General features: G+C 40.0%; 1 protein-coding gene across 6 annotated transcripts in view; it reads right to left on the minus strand.

Moving 5' to 3' along the window:
- pdlim5a (PDZ and LIM domain 5a) overlaps positions 1–22,830 on the minus strand; it is a 147,479-nt gene that overhangs the window by 104,976 nt on the left and 19,673 nt on the right. For all 6 annotated transcript variants that reach the window (XM_061933540.2, XM_061933553.2, XM_061933547.2 and 3 more), the window contains exon 3: positions 1,705–1,856. In XM_061933540.2, coding sequence (XP_061789524.1) covers positions 1,705–1,856 — 152 coding nt within the window. The remainder of the gene's footprint in view (positions 1–1,704; positions 1,857–22,830) is intronic.

A 22,830-nucleotide genomic window follows, 5' to 3' on the forward strand; every position in this document is an offset into this window, starting at 1 on the left:
CATTAAACACCTTTAATTTTTTAACAATATTAACTATATGTGTTAAACATGCTTGCATTATCATTAAACACCTTTAACTTGTTAACAAAAACATATATTTCATAAATAAGTAAATATAAATTATATATATGAATGAGGTAGATCCCCACGACTTGATCAATTGAAAAGTAGCTCGCCTGCAGAAAAAGTGTGAGCACCCCTGGTTTAAAGGAAGAGCTGCGGCATATATCTGTATCGGTTGTTTTCGATATCTGAAATGGAGATCTAAACAATATAGCCATACTGGATATTGGTAACAAAGCCAATATCGAGCATCTGTAATTTGCATGCATTCTGTTTTACAACAAATTACATATTAAATGATTAGGTCCAACAGTTTCTCTCGAACACATCTCCCCCAAATGTGTCAAACTATCACTACTGCAGTATAAGAATTGATAGCGGCTTCTGAAATCTTGGTATCGGAACAACGATATTTCAGTATTGAATCACCCATTGCTACAGTTTGATCCTGCATTAGGACCTATATACGTCTATTTTCTATTTAGAATCTATGAAAGAAATCGTAACAAATCAAAGGTCGTCCGGCGACCGGATTATGTTGGACCTTCAGGGTTCCACAATACAGTTTCTCCTTCACATCTGTTGGCCACCCTTTAAGCAGACATCCCTGTCATTAAATCAATCCTTTATTTGGAGAAGAAATAACAACCTGTCTCCCTTTAAAATACACACATACAGATACCACATTGTCTTCTCTTTCTTTCTACTACATTTGCTATCTTGACCCAGAGACAAACCCAATCAAAAACAGAGAAGAAACATGACAAATTATATAAAACTAACAGAAAGCCAAGGGGACCAGATTGGATTTTTTATGTAAACCTTTTAAAGCCCAGATGTTGACCAAGGCATGACAGTGTTTGAATTCTTTCTTGTCTCGACTGTGCCAATGAATGCCTAGCAACAATAACAAAAAACGTGGCGCCATCTGCCCCCAATCAGGCTGCCTGATCACACGGCGTCAATAAAATGATGCTGCCTCTTGGTGGTTCCAATAAAACATGAATCAGTTTAATCATAGGGTGCTGCACGACAGATAATGCTTCCCAAATACAGTAAAAGCACAGAAACAAAAGCTTTGGTCCGCAGTTCTGGGTGCTAAGCATGTGAAATCTTGAAAGAATGGAAAGTACTTTATGAATTGGAGGGTGGTATTATTCATAGTCATGCGCATCCCCTACAGTGCTGCAGGAATTTGGAGACATTGTTCGTCCACTGTGAACCATATGAAAGCCTGCTTCCCCCATGATCAGTGTGTGTAGTGGTGCTTCTGACTTGAATTGCCAAACATCTTCACCTGTCACTAATTTATTGTGAGAAATCCGCTATAGTGTACAACAGAAGCCCTTTGGGAAGAAGGGGATGGTCCAGTGATGCTCCTACTATGATTTAAGCTCTACCTCTTTAGGGAATGGCATATCAGGCAGAACCGATGGTGTTGCTAAGGGCTAAGATTGATTCCTACAACAACAGCAAACATCTGCCTGGAAAAAAGACATCCGGTGTTGACACTGAGTTTGTTGCACAGATAGGTTTCTTGGGACCTTTTTGAAGAAAGTGTACAAATCATGTGCTGACACGGTGATAAATTTCTACAAGCTCCATTGACACATGAAATTATCGTAAAGGAAAGATACTTACTTTTTTAGGCTGAGGCTGAGGTTACCAGTGCAGGCCTTGATCTTGTTCTGGGCCTCCAGGTGGTTCATACCCTCAGTCGCAATACCATCAATGGACAGAACCATGTCTCCAATGGCGATACCGCTTTTGGCCGCTTTCCCACTGTCTGTTAGCTGCAGAAATGCAAGGACCACACGTTGTTTGAGTCATTTGGCAGCCACAGTCAGCAGGGTTAAAGTCTAGAGTCCCGTTCAAAAAATGCTCGGGGAAAAAAACCTTTGTGTGAACGTCCATAGCTACATGAATACGAGTCCAACACAGCCAAACAAACAAAAGAAAGGTGCTAACATTATCCATAGGGACGGCGTGGCGAAGTTGGTAGAGTGGCCGTGCCAGCAATCGGAGGGTTGCTGGTTACTGGGGTTCAATCCCCACCTAGTACCAACCTCGTCATGTCCGTTGTGTCCTGAGCAAGACACTTCACACTTGCTCCTGATGGGTGCTGGTTAGCGCCTTGCATGGCAGCTCCCTCCATCAGTGTGTGAATGTGTGTGTGAATGGGTAAATGTGGAAGTAGTGTCAAAGCGCTTTGAGTACCTTGAAGGTAGAAAAGCGCTATACAAGTACAACCCATTTATCATTTATTTATTATAAAAAACACAATCCAACAAATAATTTGCCAAAAGTGCCAATTCTCTGCTGAGAATAGCCCTGTTTTGCACAGTCTACAATCTACATATTGTTTCTACAATCTCTTTATAATTCAGTTTACTGTGCATGAACCCTAAATAAGATGTTTCTGTTGGCAAGTCGTTTCAGATAGATCGCATGGAATAACTCATGTTGATATGCGTAGGATTGTCCAATGTTCCTAGTTAAAAACAAAAAACTGTTCCTTCTAAAGTAAACTATGGAAGTATTATTGTAGAAAAAAAACATTTGAAAATGTATCTTAATCTATTTGTGTGTACCGTATTTTTCGGACTATAAGTTGCAGTTTTTTTCATAGTTTGGCCGGGGGTGCGACTTATGTGTGAAATAATTAACACATTACCGTAAAATATCAAATAATATTATTTAGTTCATTCACGTAAGAGACTAGACGTATAAGATTTCATGGGATTTAGCGATTAGGAGTGACAGATTGTTTGGTAAACGTATAGCATGTTCTAAATGTTATAGTTATTTGAATGACTCTTACCATAATATGTTACGTTAACATACCAGGCACGTTCTCAGTTGGTTATTTATGCCTCATATAACGTACACTCATTCAGCCTGTTGTTCACTATTCTTTATTTATTTTAAATTGCCTTTCAAATGTCTATTCTTGGTTTTGGGTTTAATCAAATAAATGTCCCCCAAAAATGCGACTAATATATGTTTTTTTCCTTCTTTATTATGCATTTTCGGCCGGTGCGACTTATACTCCGGAGCGACTTATACTCCGAAAAATACGGTAATCAGATTTGCGTGTGTCCGTGTTTTAATTTGTGTGTCTGTGTTTAGAATCGTGTGTGTGTGTGTGTGTGTCCTGGGAATGACGTTAAAGTGCACCCGGCAGTGGAGGCTCCTCTATGGGGTCTTGGGGGCAGTAGGAGGTTAACCCCTTTACTACTGTTACCCCAGGTGGCCCTTGGCAAAGGCCTAGTACCTGACTGCCCCCTAGCCAGGAATACGATCAAGACCTCAACGGCGGAGCAAGCGGAAGATGGTAGATTTAAGAACTACCACAACGGCTGCGATGGCGGAAGAAGGCTGCAGCAGAAAAGGATTCCCAGTCGTCTTGGACTCCATGCCACTGGACCCTGACCCGATTCTGTCAAGGATTGTGTGGTGACTGTCTGTGCACCAGTCTCCCCACGTAAAACAAAGTCACGCACAGGCATCCTCCATAAAGGGATATACCCCTACCAGGAGGATCGTCATACTTGTTTGAGTGACCGCCGATGATATGTGTGTGTGTGTAAAAGCAGTCTGAGCGGTTGGTTCCGAATTGTGTGTTTGTAAGAAAAATCGGTCTATTTGTGTTGCGATCTGTATGTCTATGTTTAGATTTCTGTCAGTGTAAAAATAATCTGTGCATCTTTGTTGCAAATAGTGTGTGTGTAATAAAACATTTATTGCATTGGGATCTTTGTCTGGGTTTAAATATGTGTGTAAAACAATTATGTGTCCCTGTTCAACTCTGTATGAAGTCAAAATTCTCTATTGATTCTTTTATTACACTTGTGTGTGCGTGCAGCAATCCATTTGTGTAGAAAATATTTGTCTGTAACTTCACCTTCATTTGCCACTACTTACCCAGTGATTTTAACAAAGCTTACGTTAGCTTCCAATTCGAATGATGGGCGATACTTGGGAGTCGATACCAGACTGATACTTTTTACTTTAAATTTAATGATCATTGAATAAGTGATTTTTGTCAAACGTAAACTAACAAATTTGAACCGAAAACTATGTTTCCAGCCTTTTCACCATCAAGACTATTCAGATTTAATTTAATATTTTAAGCAAGGTGTTCGGGTTAATTGCAGAGCAGTTTTGCTCACTAACTACTGTACTGTAGGCAGATGTAAATATGGAAATATTCTACGTGGATGTAAACCTGAGGGAACAGAGATGCTCTGTAAGCATCGGAAGTGTTTAATAGGGATGATGTTCGAAATCGGTTCTCCCGGTTGTTCGATAAGAAAAGAACCGATTCCATGGACTCGAATCCCTTTTTGGGAACCGGTTCCCATTATCGAGGCCACTATAGTAAAGAAAAAGAGTTGGTTCTTTACTCGAATCCCTGGGGACGAATCCCCTTCCCACGTACAGGAAATGCCCCGTGGGACCTGCAATGTTATGCCCATTTGATTGTAGACTCTTACTGACACCTTGTGGCGATATGAAAATACTACGCGTCGTTAGTTTGGGCACTTTCGGGTTGAGACAATTGAGAAGTAGACAAGTTGTGTTAGCTCTCACAAGCCTTGGAAAAGATAAGTCTGTAAGTAAACTGTTTAACTTGTTTATGTAACTCAATATTAAGGTGGAAAGTGGTTAAGTTTGATATTAAGATGTTTATTGAAAAACGATTTTTGTGCACTGTTTCAATGGATGTTTTGAGGACTTAAAATGGCTGCCAGTCGTATATTTCCACCATCAAAATATTTTCAACACTCATAAGTATTTGTTTGATGATAGTACTGTAGATTTGTGTGAAGCTAATATTTACATATTGCGTATTACATTTCAGTATGTTAATTGAATCACATAGCTTATACATTTGTCATTGTGTGTATTTCAGTTTTAAAAAAAAAACAGTCACAAAAGTAAAGATAGGAAAAGACAAAGCAAGATCAACAACAATAAAGAGCCTAAATGGATTAATCTGCTTTGGATTGTTTGTTAGCTGTCTGCCAAGCTGTATAACCTCAACACGTATAGTGAGGGCAGAACAGGCAATATGCAATTATTGCCATGCTTTGCTCTCATGTAAGGGGGGAATAATTGTTGATTGATGACTGTGGTGTTCTTAGTGTCATAGTGTGTGTAGTTAGTTTGTTCCAATAGCAGCAGAAGTGCACTTTTTGGAGAGCTGTATTATTTTCAGTTTTGTGCCCAAGGGACTGCTTTTATTTAACACTATATTATTATTTATACACCTATAGTGATCACAGAAACAGGTTGTTTTTGTGTTACTGTATGTATTTGTTTTTCTGAAAAATCCCACTTAATATACTTTGGGTAACAACAGTCAATTTTTTTTTTTAGGGGGGTAAAAGTCAATATTTATTTTTATTTATTTTTTCTTATAAAATAAAAGTGAGCTTTTGTTAAACCAAATATTGTGTTTTTTTCCATATACAACAACCTATCTGGATTCGATAAGAGAATCGATAAGGAATCGGTTCGATAAGAGGATTCGATAATGGGCTCGAAATCGATCATTTCTTAACAAACATCATCCCTAGTGTTTAAAGCACACTCCAACACAACGGTCGTTATAACCCATCTGTCTCAGTTGGAAGGCAGGTGATGGGGTCAAAATATTCAGATTATTGTGTTTAGTTATACTCCAGCTAGTGTTTAAGTCCAGTTACATTAAGTAGATCCGCTGTACCACAGGAATAGAGAAACAAAAAAAGTGTATTTTGGTAACCATATAGCTTTTGACTAAGTAAACACAGAAAATGGCATGGCAACCAATACTGGACTGAACCAAAGTATTCTGTCTTGGAGGAAGTGGGGCTTTTATAATCACACAAACCTGAACCTTAATAACGGCTAACAGGCAATAGAAGACTCAATATGTTAATGATGTTCCCTTGGCTACATGTAAATGGAGACCAATGCAAAATCCCAAAGCACCTATTACACAGAGGGTTCTTTAAAGGTTAAAGGGGAACATTATCACAATTTCAGAAGGGTTAAAACCATTAAAAATCAGTTCCCAGTGGCTTATTTTATTTTTCGAAGTTTTTTTCAAAATTTTACCCATCACGCAATATCCCTAAAAAAAGCTTCAAAGTGCCTGATTTTAACCATCGTTATATATACACCCGTCCATTTTCCTGTGACGTCACATAGTGATGCCAATACAAACAAACATGGTGGTTAGAACAGCAAGATATAGCGACATTAGCTCGGATTCAGACTCGGATTTCAGCGGTTTAAGCGATTTAACAGATTACGCATGTATTGAAACGGATGGTTGTAGTGTGGAGGCAGGTAGCGAAAACGAAATTGCAGAAGAAACTGAAGCTATTGAGCCATATCGGTTTGAACCGTATGCAAACGAAACCGACGAAAACGACACGACAGCCAGCGACACGGGAGAAAGCGAGGACGAATTCGGCGATCGCCTTCTAACCAACGATTGGTATGTGTTTGTTTGGCATTAAAGGAAACTAACAACTATGAACTAGGTTTACAGCATATGAAATACATTTGGCAACAACATGCAGCCCAGTTTTCATCAATTAATATATTCTGTAGACATACCCTCATCCGCTCTCTTTTCCTGAAAGCTGATCTGTCCAGTCCAGTTGGAAATGCATCTGCTTTGAGTGTCGCAGGATATCCACACATTCTTGCCATCTCTGTCGTAGCATAGCTTTCGTCGGTAAAGTGTGCGGAACAAACGTCCAATTTCTTGCCACTTTCGCATCTTTGGGCCACTGGTGCAACTTGAATCCGTCCCTGTTCGTGTTGCTACACCCTCCGACAACACACCGACGAGGCATGATGTCTCCAAGGTATGGAAAACAGTCGAAAAAACGGAAAATAACAGAGCTGATTTGACTCGGTGTTTGTAATGTGTTTGAGAAAATGGCGGATTGCTTCCCTATGTGACGTCACTCCGAGAGCAAATAATAGAAAGGCGTTCAATTCGCCAAAATTCACCCATTTAGAGTTCGGTAATCGGTTAAAAAAATATATGGTCTTTTTTCTGCAACATCAAGGTATATATTGACGTTTACATAGGTCTGGTGATAATGTTCCCCTTTAAGGGCTGTTGCCATTTGGAAATCCCTACAGCTGACAGTAGTAAGGTTGGGGGTCATTTTCAAACACCAACTATGCCTACAGCCCTAAACCTGAATCAACTAAGGACATTGTGCTATTACACACTAAAAAAAGGCTGTTAAAAAGGTGACAATAGATTTATGGGACAGTACGTACAAGCATGCCCGTTTTATAGACCTTGAAGAAGCACGCCAAAAGAACTGTGCACTTGACCGCCCTTATCCGTGCCTTACATGGTTTTTAGGGGTCTACATCGAAGTAGAGTGAAATCAACTTAAACTGAAACAGATTGAAGCCACTTTGAAAGCACTGATAACCAGCATGTTGTTCATTATACGATTTCACATGTTTTCCATATGCACATACAGTTTATGGTGTTATCAGAACTTGAGGGTGAGCACTAAGAAACCAGCTAATAGGTTATGTAAGCACCAGTAATATAAACCAGAACAATTGTTATCAGCACACACAAGGGTGGACACTGGACAGTGGCTCGCGTAGGATGTTACACCCTGAATCACTTGGTCTTGTTCCCACCCCACCAAATGACTGCACTTGAAACCCCACATTGGAGACATAATACTGTAAGTACATTCTATTCTGGTTGGAAAAACATCCCTAAGGTGGCATTGTGATGTTGTTTATGATAGAGGAATGAAAGTACTTTGCATGAGGGACCATTCTTGGACATGTAAAAGGTCCACGTGTGTCCAAAAGCGGAGTGAGATCATTTGTTTCGTCTGCTATCGTAAAGTAAGGACCACACAGACTCACTTAACGGAACACACGCACACACTTTTTGTGCGTGAATAAAATATAAATAGTGTGGACTTTAATAGCTGTGTCCTTCTGCCATCTCTCTGCCACACATATTTAGTATATTAAGAAAGACAAGACACTCAGGCTGGGCTAATAAAAGGGACTCAGAAGCCCAGATTAGTGTTAATGCTCTGTGGCCTCGACCATTTATAGTCATATAGTATGCCCAAAATCACCATACTTGCCAACCCTCCCGGATTTTCCGGGAGACTCACGAAATTCAGCGCCTCTCCCGAAAACCTCCCGGGACAAATTTTCTCCCGAAAATCTCCCGAAATTCAGGCGCAGCTGGAGGCCACGCCCCCTCCAGCTCTATGCGGACCTGAGTGACGTTTCGACAGCCTGTTTTCACGTCCGCTTTCCAACAATATAAACAGCGTGCCTGCGCAATCACGTTATAACTGTAGAATGATCGAGGGTGACTTCTTGGTTTCTTATGTGGGTTTATTGTTAGGCAGTTTCATTAACGTCCTCCCAGCGCGGTAACAACACACAACAACAGCAGTCACGTTTTCGTCTACCGTAAAGCAGTTCGTCTGCCGTAAACAGCAATGTTGTGACACTCTTAAACAGGACAATACTGCCATCTACTGTACATGCATATGTGACAATAACATCTAGGGCTTTTAGAGAGTGCAGTGCACAACTGCACACACAACAAGGAGACGAAGCAGAAGAACGAGGAAGATACAGCCATGGCGACGCCGACGACGAGTAAGATGAAGAAATACACTTGTAAGTTATATATATGAAATACTTGACTTTCAGTGAATTCTAGCTATATATATATTTATTTTATTACATATATATATATATATATATATATATATATATATATATATATATATATATGTGAAATACTTGACTTGGTGAATTCTAGCTGTAAATATACTCCTCCCCTCTTAACCGCGCCCCAACCACGCCCCCGCCCCCAACCACGCCCTCCACCCGCCCACATATTACATTTTAAAGCATTTATCGGCTGATAATATCGGCAGTCCGATATTTTCGGACATCCCTAATCCCCACACTTCCCTCACAGTTGACTCCACTTCTGAGAGGCATTTTTGAAGTTGCAACTTTTCATGGCGTCATGAAGGATACACCTCTGTCCTCGTGGACATGATACATACCCCCTCTGACTTACCCCTCGCTAAAAAAAAATAGCTGACTGTCTGTCAGATGTAAGCACTGTGACCTTGATCGTTTCTTCAGAGAATAGGCTAAACTATGGTGTTGCTGTGTAAAGAAAGGTGAGTTTTAATGTCTGCACTAACATAGCTATGGTCTTCAGGAGCTATACTTGCCACGACAAGGTTTTCGCTTACTGCGGGGTCGTTCTCCCAGGAAGGCAAACGGACGACTCCGGACAGGACTTGCAGGTAGGAACATGATTTAATTTTAAGAAACAATCAACGAGATACAACACAGAAAACAACCCGAACGCGGAAGCTAAGGCAAAAACTTAGGACATGAAACTATAGACATGAACCTCACGAAACTGTGGCATGAAACAAACACGAAACTGTGGCATGAAACAACTAGCATTAACTATGGCATAGAACAAACACGAAACTGTGGCATGAAACTAGAGATGTCCGATAATATCGGCCTGCGATATTATCGGCCGATAGATGCGTTAAAATGTAATATCGGAAATTATCGGCATCGTTTTTTTTTTGTTTTTTTTTAATTAAATCAACATAAAAAACACAAGATACACTTACAATTAGTGCACCAACCCAAAAAACCTCCCTCCCACATTTACACTAATTCACACAAAAGGGTTGTTTTTTCTGTTATTAATATTCTGGTTCCTGCATTATATATCAATATATATCAATACAGTCTGCAAGGGATACAGTCCGTAAGCACACATGATTGTGCGTGCTCCTGGTCCACTAATAGTACTAACCTTTAACAGTTAATTTTACTCATTTCCATTAATTACTAGTTTCTATGTAACTGTTTTTATATTGTTTTAATATTGTTCTACTTTCTTTTTTATTCAAGAAAATGTTTTTAATAGGCGATGAGGTGGGGCCCTGCGATGAGGTGGCGACTTGTCTAGGGTGTACCCCGCCTTCCGCCCGATTGTAGCTGAGATAGGCTCCAGCGCCCCCCGCGACCCCGAAGGGAATAAGCGGTAGAAAATGGATGGATGGATGGATGGATGGATGTTTTTAATTTATTTATCTTATTTTTTTTTTTTTTTTTTTTATAAAGTATCTTATCTTCACCATAGCTGGTTGTCCAAATTAGGCATAATAATGTGTTAATTCCATGACTGCATATATCGGTTGATATCGGTATCGGTTGATATCGGTATCGGTAATTAAAGAGTTGGACAATATCGGAATATCGGATATCGACAAAAAGCCATTATCGGACATCCCTACATGAAACCAATCGCATTAACTATGGCATAGAACACACACAAAACAGTGGCATGAACCCAATAATGACGCCAGGACGACTGACTGGCAAAGGCAGGCTTAAATAGTCCTCTGATTAGAAGCAGGTGCGCGTCCCGAACACCAGAGGCAGGTGAAAATCATAAGTAGCCATGGTAACTAAAACAAACTCAGGTATCAAACAGGAACTAAAAGAGTCCAAAACTAACAGAACATAACAAGAACATGATCCGTACCACGGATCATGACAATACTCCTTAATGTTATACAGTTGTATCTGATATACGGCATCTATTGTGTTAGACAAGTGTATGTTTTAAAATTCACATTTGACCCGAGTAATGTTGGTTTTCAGCACATTGCACTGCTTGATTAGGGGTGTTTTGAAGGGGGTTTAGTGGTTTCAACACATAGCCATGTTGGGAGTACTATGACATTGTCTGCTTCGACCAATCTGAGTGCTTTGAACAATGCACTCTTTCAGAACAAGGAGTGACAGCGATGACAGGAACAACGTTCCCGTCACGCTATCTGGTTTAGTTCCAGATCTCCAGCAAAATCAGTTGTTTACTGACTGTAGCTACTCTCAATGAAATGGACAAGGCATTTAATATAATAATGACGCGCAAGTTTAATTGTGACATGAGCAATAAATCATGTACTTAATAGAGTTCCACTGCAAAAACTGCAGAGAATCTAAGCAATAAGGACGTAGCTTAACATGAACCTTTCAATGAAAAAAGTGAGCAGTCCTGTAAAACTGCGCACCACAGGAAAAACAACAACGGCATCCACATTCTATCCTAATTGAGAGTCGTGAAAAGACATGCCTCTAAACTCAAAAAAACAAACAAGCCCGCATTCACAGCCGGACTCAAAGATTGGATTGTTGTGGTGTTGTAGGGACAAGGTGTAGGAAATGCAGACATATGAACACACTATGTGTTACTGGTGCCACACACCTTCAAAATAGAGGCTGTGATTCAGCCAAGATATATATGGCTTGTAATATTCTCTAATTAGCAGGTTAGGGCAAACACCTGGAAGAAGTGAGCTACTTTCCTGTATACAGGGCTACATTGTTATATAAGTAAGTCAGATTTTTATACAGCGGCCAACTTTATTCGCAAAAACGTGGGGAAAAAAACCCTAAATGAAATCACTGTAATGCATTTTTAAGAACCAGCATCTTTTGCAGTGGACATTTGTTTTAAGTCAACTTTTTTCATCAGTGTAACACATTTAGGAAAAAAATGCCTTGTTAGGCAAAGCACAAATGTCCATTGCAGAGGACGCTGGTTCTAAGGAGGTGATGAAGGCCAGTAAGTGGCGATGTCACTTTGTAAAGAAACACCAAACAGATGCACAGTCCACTACCTTTCCTTAGTCGACTGCAGGAAAACATTACAAATCAATTAGTTTAATGATGTAAATACATGTTTTTATTGGTTTACTGGAATGGTGTGAATGGTTGTCTGTCTATCTGTTTGGCCCGAGTGCAGTGCAAGCTGATGTCACGTTGCACTTCTTTAGACCAGTGGTTCTCAAATGGGGGTACGCGTACCCCTGGGGGTACTTGAAGGTATGCCAAGGGGTACGTGAGATTTTTTTTTTAAATATTCTAAAAATAGCAACAATTCAAAAATCTTTATTGAATAATACTTCAACAAAATATGAATGTAAGTTCATAAACTGAACATCAAATCAAGTAGGCTATTCCATTCATTACAATGCAACAATGCAGTATTCAGTGTTGACAGCTAGATTTTTTGTGGACATGTTCCATAAATATCGATGTTAAAGATTTCTTTTTTTTTTCAAAGAAATGTTTAGAATTAAGTTAATCAATCCAGATGGATCTCTATCACAATCCCCAAAGAGGACACTTTAAGTTAATTTTTACTTTATTTATAATTGAATCACTTGTTTATTTTTCAACAAGTTTTTAGTTATTTTTATTTATTTTTTTCCAAATAATTCAAGAAAGACCATTACAAATTAGCAATATTTTGCAGTTATACAATTTAATAAATCAGAAACTGATGACATAGTGCTGTATTTTACTTTTGTATCTCTTTTTTTCAACCAAAAATGCTTTGCTCTGATTCATTAGGGCAGTGGTTCTCAACCTTTTTTTAATTCAAGTACCCCCTAATCAAAGCAAAGCATTTTTGGTTGAAAAAATGAGATAAAGAAGTAAAATACAGCACTATGTCATCAGTTTTTCAGATTTATTGAATTGTATAACAGTGCAAAATATTGCTAATTTGTTGTAGTCTTTCTTGAATTATTTGGAAAAAAAGATATAAAAATAACTAAAAACTTGTTGAAAAATAAACAAGTGATTCAATTATAAATAAAGATTTCAACTTAAAGTGCCCTCTTTGGGGATTGCAATAGAGATCCATCTGGATTCATGAACTTAATTCTAAACATTTCTTCACAAAAAACGAAATCTTTAACATCAATATTTATGGAACATGTCCACAAAAAAATCTAGCTGTCAACACTGAATATTGCATTGTTGCATTTCTTTTCACAGTTCTTTTTGACAGACATGTTTTTTTTAAATCTCACGTACCCCTTGGCATACCTTCAAGTACCCCCAGGGGTACGCGTACCCCCATTTGAGAACCACTGCATTAGGGGGTACTTGAATTAAAAAAATGTTCACAGGGGATACATCACTGAAAAAAGGTTGAGAACCACTGCTTTAGACAGCAGACTAGTTGAGATAGAATTAACAGTGCCTCTGCTGGTTGCAACCAAGTAGTGCACTTCATATTGCTTTGACTGCTATAGTTGATAACTAATTTATTCATCCACTAATAGGCCCCATTTGGTACCTGTGTGCATATTCTGCTTTCAACTGTTTTTTAACCCTATACCAGGGGTGCTCATTACGTCGATCGCGAGCTACTGGTCGATCTCGGAGGGTGTGTCAGTCGATCACCAGCCAGGCATTAAAAAAATAGTCCTAAAAATGAGCGATCATAAATCTTCACTATGACGTCACTTTCGTCACTTGATTGACATTCACGGCACCCGTGGGTCTTCTGAGATGACGCTGGCTGCTGCCAGCTCATTAAAATTACCGACTGGAAGGCGAGAAACACTTTATTTCAACAGACTCTGGCGCCGTACCTGTCGTCAAAACTCCAAAGACCGACTGCACAGTTGCACAGTTGGACAGTTGCGCTAGCAAAATAAGAGTCTCAGAAAGCTGGCGTGCACAAGCTAGCAAGCTACAGAGTTTGCCGACAATGTATTTCTTGTAAAGTGTATACAAAGGAGTACGGAAGCTGGACAAATAAGATGCCAAAAACCAACCACTTTCATGTGGTATTGGACAGAAAGGAGGACTTTTTTTCTCCTCCATTCGAAAATGCGGACATTATCAGCTTCACTGTCTGATTCCTATCAATGCAAGTCATCAGAATCAGGTAGTACACCAACTTATATTCTTGTCTTCATGAAAGAAAGGAATCTATATGTGTTAAACATGCTTGTATTATCTTTAAACACCTTCAACTTATTAACAATATTAACTATAAGTGTTAAACATGCTTGTGTTATCTTTAAACACCTTTAAGTTGTTAACAATATTAACTATATGTATTAAACATTCTTGTATTATCATTAAACACCTTTAATTTTTTAACAATATTAACTATGTGTTAAACATGCTTGTATTATCTTTAAACACCTTTAACTTGTTAACAATATTAACTATATGTGTTAAACATGCTTGTGTTATCTTTAAACACCTTTAAGTTGTTAACAATATTAACTATATGTATTAAACATACTTGTATTATCATTAAACACCTTTAATTTTTTAACAATCTTAACTATATGTGTTAAACATGCTTGCATTATCATTAAACACCTTTAACTTGTTAACAAAAACATATATTTCATAAATAAGTAAATATAAATTACATATATGAATGAGGTAGATCCCCACGACTTGATCAATTGAAAAGTAGCTCGCCTGCAGAAAAAGTGTGAGCACCTCTGCCCTATACGATTAGGAAAATTGTCTATTGCCCTTTCACAAAGATCCAAAATGACCATTTGAGTTGAATATGGTGACGTCCACAGCCCCTCAATATTGATTGTACCTCAGTAATGGAACGCACAGCCATAGGTCATTCAAAAAGCAAAAATATTAATGGGTTGTAACAAAGGTGTCTAACGCCCAGCCCAGGGCCAATTTGTGACCTACAGTTTATTGTTTAATAGCCCACAACATACTAGAAGGAGGAAACTTTCAACAAGATGTCACACTAACCCAAATACTTGCAGTATATGCTTTTGTCACATATGACACAGAAGAAATTAAACAGGACATTTTTTCCAGACAATAAATAACTACCGTATTTTTCGGAGTATAAGTCGCACCGGAGTATAAGTCGCAACTGCCGAAAATGCATAATAAAGAAGGAAAAAAACATATATAAGTTGCACTGGAGCCCGGCCAAACTATGAAAAAAACTGCGACTTATAGTCCGAAAAATACGGTACTTAGCTTATTGTGACCTACATTGGAAACAGTGAAGAAGATTATAAAGTAACCCTCCTGTACTGAAAATAATGAGGCCTCTTGACAGGTGAACAGTATTTAAAGCCATTTTTATTTCGGCACGGCATGTGCGACACCGATAGGGCTTTTCCAGTGGATCAGTCCACTCCATTACCAGTGAGGACAAAAAAGTCTGAGTGAAGTCACCAGATAACTTTCACCATGCATATCCCTTCTTGCATAAGTCATTGCTGGGCGACAACAGATGACATTGCGACAAATCTTGAAAAAGACCATGTTGCAGTGGGGGCTGCCGGTCTTTCAAGGAGGGGAAGCACATTTTTGGCTTACCTGAGAGAGCTTTGAGAATTTAGAGGAGCTCACAGCAACTGCTTGTTCGGGACAGTAAGTGCCGAGCGGCAGAAGTCAGAGTCTCCAATCTCGAGTAGTCTCCAGTAACACCAGAAATAGACACAAGATTTGTCGCTAGTTTCTTTTAACAACGGGATGGACCTTGTAAAATGCGCCGTTGGTGGTTTATATTTCAAGTTGCTGATTTGCTTATTTTGCTGTAAATCAAAAAGGGATTCAGCCTCAGACAGATCAGCCAATCATCATGCAGGATCCCAGCATCCTGGCCAGCAGATGCCAGCCCACTCCTCCGTACACCCACGGAGCTCAGCTTCCTTGGAAGTGACGTTTTTTGCTCGTTTATCCAGTCGGGGTCTAATTTTCTCGCTGTGAGATTCCATGCGCTGAAGTTAGAGCTTCAATAGGGTTTCATCACGCAGGATTAATGCTCAACATACTCACAAAATTAAAGGGGAACATTATCACCAGACCTATGTAAGCGTCAATATATCTCTTGATGTTGCAGAAAAAAGACCATATATTTTTTTAACCGATTTCCGAACTCTAAATGGGTGAATTTTGGCGAATTAAACGCCTTTCTATTATTCGCTCTCGGGAAGCAATCTGCCATTTTCTCAAACACATTACAAACACCGAGTCAAATCAGCTCTGTTATTTTCCGTTTTTTCGACTGTTTTCCGTACCTTGGAGACATCATGCCTCGTCGGTGTGTTGTCGGAGGGTGTAACAACACGAACAAGGACGGATTCAAGTTGCACCAGTGGCCCAAAGATGCGAAAGTGGCAAGAAATTGGACGTTTGTTCCGCACACTTTACCGACGAAAGCTATGCTACGACAGAGATGGCAAGAATGGGACGGCGTGGCGCAGTGGGAGAGTGGCCGTGCGCAACCCGAGGGTCCCTGGTTCAACCCCCACCTAGTACCAACCTCGTCATGTCCGTTGTGTCCTGAGCAAGACACTTCACCCTTGCTCCTGATGGGTGCTGGTTAGCGCCTTGCATGGCAGCTCCCTCCATCAGTGTGTGAATGTGTGTGTGAATGGGTAAATGTGGAAGTAGTGTCAAAGCGCTTTGAGTACCTTGAAGGTAGAAAAGCGCTATACAAGTACAACCCATTTATCATTTATCATTTAATGTGTGGATATCCTGCGACACTCAAAACAGATGCATTTCCAACGACGATAAAGTCTAAGAAATCTGCCGCCAGACCCCCAGGAAAAGAGAGCGGATGAGGGTATGTCTACAGAATATATTAATTGATGAAAACTGGGCTGTCTGCACTCTCAAAGTGCATGTTGTTGCCAAATGTATTTCATATGCTGTAAACCTAGTTCATAGTTGTTAGTTTCCTTTAATGCCAAACAAACACATACCAATCGTTGGTTAGAAGGCGATCGCCAAATTCGTCCTCGCTTTCTCCCGTGTCGCTGGCCGTCGTGTCGTTTTCGTCGGTTTCGCTTGCATACGGTTCAAACCGATATGGCTCAATAGCTTCAATTTCTTCTTCTATTTCGTTTTCGCTACCTGCCTCCACACTACAACCATCCGTGTCAATACATGCGTAATCTGTTGAATCGCTTAAGCCGCTGAAATCCGAGTTTGAATCCGAGCTAATGTCGCTATAGCTTGCTGTTCTATCCGCCATGTTTGTTTGTATCGGCATCACTATGTGACGTCACAGGAAAATGGACGGGTGTATATAACGATGGTTAAAATCAGGCACTTTGAAGCTTTTTTTAGGGATATTGCGTGAAATTTTGAAAAAAACTTCGAAAAATAAAATAAGCCACTGAGAACTGATTTTTAATGGTTTTAACCCTTCTGAAATTGTGATAATGTTCCCCTTTAAGTACATTCTAGCGCAGTTTTAGGTCTACCCATTTAAGTTTTACCAATGATTTTATTACATGTTGACCTGCTCTGTGGTCTTGTGGTTTGAGTGCCCCCCCGAGACTGGAAGGTTGTGAGTTCAAACCCCAGCCGAGTTATACCAAAGATTATACAAATGAGACCCATTACATTCCTGCTTGGCACTCAGCATCAAGGGTTGGAATTGGGGCTTAAATCACCAAATGATTCCCGAGCGCAGCCACTGTTGCTGCTCACTGCTCCCCTCACCTCCCAGGTGGTGAACATGGGGATGGGTCAAATGCAGAGGATAATTTCACCACACCTAGTGTGTGTGTGATTATCATTGGGACTTTAACTTTAACTTTATTTGAAGGGCAAGATCAGCTTCCAATGTCGTCAATCATCAACCGCCACTGTCATGTTGTGTTGTCCAAACACAACATGTCACACACACACAGCGTGAACTGAAGGTGAGGAAATGTCTTAATAGTTCATTCCGCTTATGGGTTTATTGGGTTTAAAACATGCGGCCTAGAGGCTATGAATAGAATTTAACAGCCTTTGACCTATTACTATTGTCATTTGCTGGCAACACCTGTCCTAAACCATCTCTGGGAAAGCAGGATGCATACAATCAATAATGCAGCAGCGGGAAGTGATTTGCTTGTATAGATTTACTGTCCTTGGGTTACTCAATCTATGAGGTGTCATGGCCAAGTCTTCGCAAACCTTATGTAAATAATGATGGACCAAAGACAAAACAAAACTGAATGTCTAGACGTAAAAATCCCTGATGGGTGGGCGTGGCAAACTGTGACAGCTGACCTGTGAAACGATGCCACTATTCTTAGAAAGCAAGTGCACATATTCCCCCGGGTAGGCATCTTTTTTTGTTTGTGCAGTGTATCCTCTAAATGGGCTGCACTCAGAAAGGTTGAAGTAATGATTCAATGTGTTCATTGAGGTGGAACAGAAGGTAGGACCCTGAAAACCTCTGCAGTAAAAAAATGGGGGGTTGGGTTTATTCACAGTAACACTACTGCAAAACTAAAAATGTTTATGTCAAACTTGGATGATGTTGTAAAATATGTCATTTTCACATGAATACTATACTTGTCCCAATACTTTGCATGTCTGTTTCCAGGCATGTGATTTGACCACAATGAAAAAGACTGAAAACATTTCCGGGGGTCTGGGGGACCAAGGCCCCCCAGCCAGGTCCAGTGGGGGGATAAGGGGGGCCGACGCCCCCCGAAGCTCCTGGTTTTTCACCAATTTAACATGCTAAAATTAACAAAGACAGCACCATTTGAAGAAAATATTTTAGTGTTTAAAGACATGAAAACATCATTAATAGAACATACCTTGCTTCAAGTTGTTTCATATGTTTTTGGCGTTTCGCATGTACTTCCAAAGCCTTGAAACCTCGTGATCCATAGTCAATATTATCATGACACCACGTGCAAAAAACCTTTCCGGGACGATCGATTTTCCCAATAAAATCACCGAACAAAGTCGTAACTTCCTTCTTCCCAACAGTATCAGTGATTTCCCTTTCCATCCAGTCCCATCGAAACTTATTTTTGACATGTTTATCAATTTCTTTTACTCGTAAAGCGTCCTTTCTCTCGAGAACCGACATTGTTTACATATGGAAAATGGCGGTAATAACCATTATGAATGATGACGTTATTAACGTCATCATTCATAACAGATGTCCTGATTGGTCACAAGGAACATATCGACCAATCAACTACGGCGTAATATAAACTATGTCTCGAATCTTGATTTAGGGTCGGAAAAAAAAACGGAAAAACGGGAGATAATTTTTTTTTTTTTCCCGAGGGAAAAAAAGACGGAATTCCGACTTTAGACGGAAAAATCACATGCCTGTGTTTCCATAGTACAAGGCTTGACAAACTGCAGCTGTGAGGAGCCTCAAATACCTTCAACAATGCGTTCCCATCTCCGTTTGGATCGGCAATGAAAATGCAAAAAGGAAACAACACGAGTGTCAACATTGTGCAGGGACGGCATGTAAATTAACAATGATAAGTAAATAATGCCCATATTCAACATTGCTTCATGTTTAACTGGCCTAATTTCTCCCAGAGATGTAAATTCAGCTAACATTTAACGATCTCACAATATTATGTCAGACCCACTCGACATCCATTGCATTCGGTCTCCTCTAGAGGAGGGGGGGGGGGGGGGGGGGTTACCCACATATGCGGTCCTCTCCAAGGTTTCTCATAGTCATTCACATCGACGTCCCACTGGGGTGAGTTTTTCCTTGCCCTTATGTGGGCTTTGTACCGAGGATGTCGTTGTGGCTTGTGCAGCCCTTTGAGACACTTGTGATTTAGGGCTATATAAATAAACATTGATTGATCTAATCTACCACATTTTACAGTGTACCATATTATATATGCATATCCATTGTTCTTGAGTGTCTTTTCTATGTACAGTGCATTCAGAATGTATTCACAGAACTTCACTTTTTACACATTTTGTTTTGTTACAGCCTCATTCCAAAATTGAATTAATTAATTTTTGTGCTTCAAATTGTACACACAATACCCCAAATTTGTGATTTTTATTTTTTTTTTAATTTATTGCAAATTCATTAAAAATACAAAACTAACAAATCCCACGTACATGATTGGCAACACTAAAATTGGCCCTAGTGAATGAATGTGAGTGTGAATGTTGTCTGTCTATCTGTGTTGGCCCTGCGACGAGAGGGCGACTTGTCCAGGGTGTACCCCGCCTTCCGCCCTTGTACAGCTGAGATAGGCTCCAGCATCCCCCGCAACCCCATAAGGGACAGGCGGTAGAAAATGGATGGATGGATAATTATTTACAGCAGGGGTGCTCACACTTTTTCTGCAGGCGAGCTACTTTTCAATTGATCAAGTCGTGGGGATCTACCTCATTCATATATATATAATTTATATTTACTTATTTATGAAATATATGTTTTTGTTAACAAGTTAAAAATGTTTAATGATAATGCAAGTATGTTTAATACATATAGTTAATATTGTTAACAAGTTAAAGGTGTTTAAAGATAATGCAAGTATGTTTAACACATATAGTTAATAATGTTAACAAGTTAAAGGTGGTTAAAAATAATACAAGCATGTTTAACACAAATAGTTAATATTGTTAACAACTTAAAGGTGGTTAAAGATAAAACAAGCATGTTTAACACATATAGTTAATATTATTAACAACTTAAAGGTGGTTAAAGATAATACAAGCATGTTTAACACATATAGTTAATATTGTTAACAAGTTAAAGGTGGTTAAAGATAATACAAGCATGTTTAACACATATAGATTCCTTTCTTTCATGAAGACAAGAATATAAGTTGGTGTATTACCTGATTCTGATGACTTGCATTGATTGGAATCAGACAGTAGTGCTGATAACGTCCGCATTTTCGAATGGAGGAGAAAAAAAGTCCTCCTTTCTGTCCAATACCACATGAAAGTGGTTGGTTTTTGGCATCTTATTTGTCCAGCTTCCGTACTCCTTTGTATACACTTTACAAGAAATACATTGCCGGCAAACTCCGTAGCTTGCTAGCTTGTGCACGCCAGCTTTCTGAGACTCTTATTTTGGTAGCGCAGGCAGGATGAAGCAGAGCTTTTATTGTGCAACTGTGCAGTCGGTCTTTGGAGTTTTGACGACAGGTACGGCGCCAGAGTCTATTGAAACAAAGTGTTTCTCGCCTTCCAGTCGGTAATTTTAATGAGCTGGCAGCAGCCAGCGTCATCTCAGAAGACCCTCGGGTGCCGTGAATGTCAATCAAGTGACGAAAGTGACGTCATAGTGAAGATTTATGATCGCTCATAAGAAGAGGCCCTAGTCAGGGAGGTGACCAAGAACCCGATGGTCACTCTGTGGAGAAGGGAGAAACTTACAGAAGAACAACCATCTCTGCAGCAATCCATCAATCAGGCCTGTATGGTACGTAGTAAAAGTTTGCCAAAATGCACCTGAAAGACTCTCAGACCATGAGAAACAAAATTATCTGGTCTGATGAGACAAAGATTGAACTCTCTGGCGTGAATGCCAGGTATTATGTTTGGAGGAAACCAGGTACCGCTAATCACCAGGCCAATACCATCCCTACAGTGAAGCATGGTGGTGGCAGCATCATGCTGCGGGGATGTTTTTCAGCGAAAGGAACTGGGAGACTACTCAGTATAGAGTGAAAGATGCAGCAATTTAGAGAAACATCCTAGATGGATGTTTCTCTAGCGACTTGTCCAGGGTGTACCCCGCCTTCTGCCCATGGGCAGCTGAGATAGGCTGCAGCACCCCCCGCGACCCCGAAAGGGAGAAGCGGTAGAAAAATGGATGGATGGAAACCTGCTCCCAAGTGCTCGTGAACTCAGACTGGGGCGACGGTTCATCTTTCAGCAGGACGACGACCTTAAGCACACAGCCAAGATATCAAAGGAATCTGTAAATGTCCTTAAGTGACCCAGACCTGACTCTGATTACACATCTCTGGAGAGATCTGAAAATGGCTCTGCACAGACGCTTCCCATCCAACCTGATGGATCTTGAGAGGTGCTGCAAAGAGGAATGGGCAAAACTGCCCAAAGATAAGTGTGGCAACCTTGTGGAATTGCATTCAAAAATACTTGAGGCTGTAATTGCTGCCAAAGGTGCATCAACAAAGTATTGAACAAATGCTGTAAATACTTATGTAAATGTGATTTTTTATTTTTTTATTTTTAACACATTTGAAAAAATGTTTTATTACTTTGTACGTAATTTTGATTTACCATGGGTGTTCTATTTGCACTCTCCATGGGCGTATTAGGTATGTATTATCAATCTTGCTGTATTATCATGCGTGCCTTAAAGGGGAACATTATCACCAGACCTATGTAAGCGTCAATATATACCTTGATGTTGCAGAAAAAAGACCACATATTTTTTTAACCGATTTCCGAACTCTAAATGGGTGAATTTTGGCGAATTAAACGCCTTTCTAATATTCGCTCTCACCGAGTCAAATCAGCTCTGTTATTTTCCGTTTTTTCGACTGTTTTCCGTACCTTGGCGACATCATGCCTCGTTGGTGTGTTGTCGGAGGGTGTAACAACACGAACAGGGATGGATTCAAGTTGCACCAGTGGCCCAAAGATGCGAAAGTGGCAAGAAATTGGACGTTTGTTCCGCACACTTTACCGACGAAAGCTATGCTACGACAGAGATGGCAAGAATGTGTGGATATCCTGCGACACTCAAAGCAGATGCATTTCCAACGATAAAGTCAAAGAAATCTGCCGCCAGACCCCCATTGAATCTGCCGGAGTGTGTGAGCAATTCAGGGACAAAGGGCCTCGGTAGCACGGCAAGCAATGGCAGCAGTTTGTTCCCGCAGACGAGCGAGCTAAACCCCCTGGATGTCTTGGCTCACACCGTTCCTTATGCCACCCAAGATGATCAAGAGAAGAATATTGACGCTAGCTTCCCTGGCCTGCTGACATCAACTCCAAAACTGGACAGATCAGCTTTCAGGAAAAGAGCGCGGATGAGGGTATGTCTACAGAATATATTAATTGATGAAAATACATGCGTCATCTGTTGAATCGCTTAAGCCGCTGAAATCCGAGTCTGAATCC

Source organism: Nerophis lumbriciformis, linkage group LG03 (genome assembly GCF_033978685.3).
Source record: "Nerophis lumbriciformis linkage group LG03, RoL_Nlum_v2.1, whole genome shotgun sequence".
NCBI classification, from domain to species: domain Eukaryota; kingdom Metazoa; phylum Chordata; class Actinopteri; order Syngnathiformes; family Syngnathidae; genus Nerophis; species Nerophis lumbriciformis.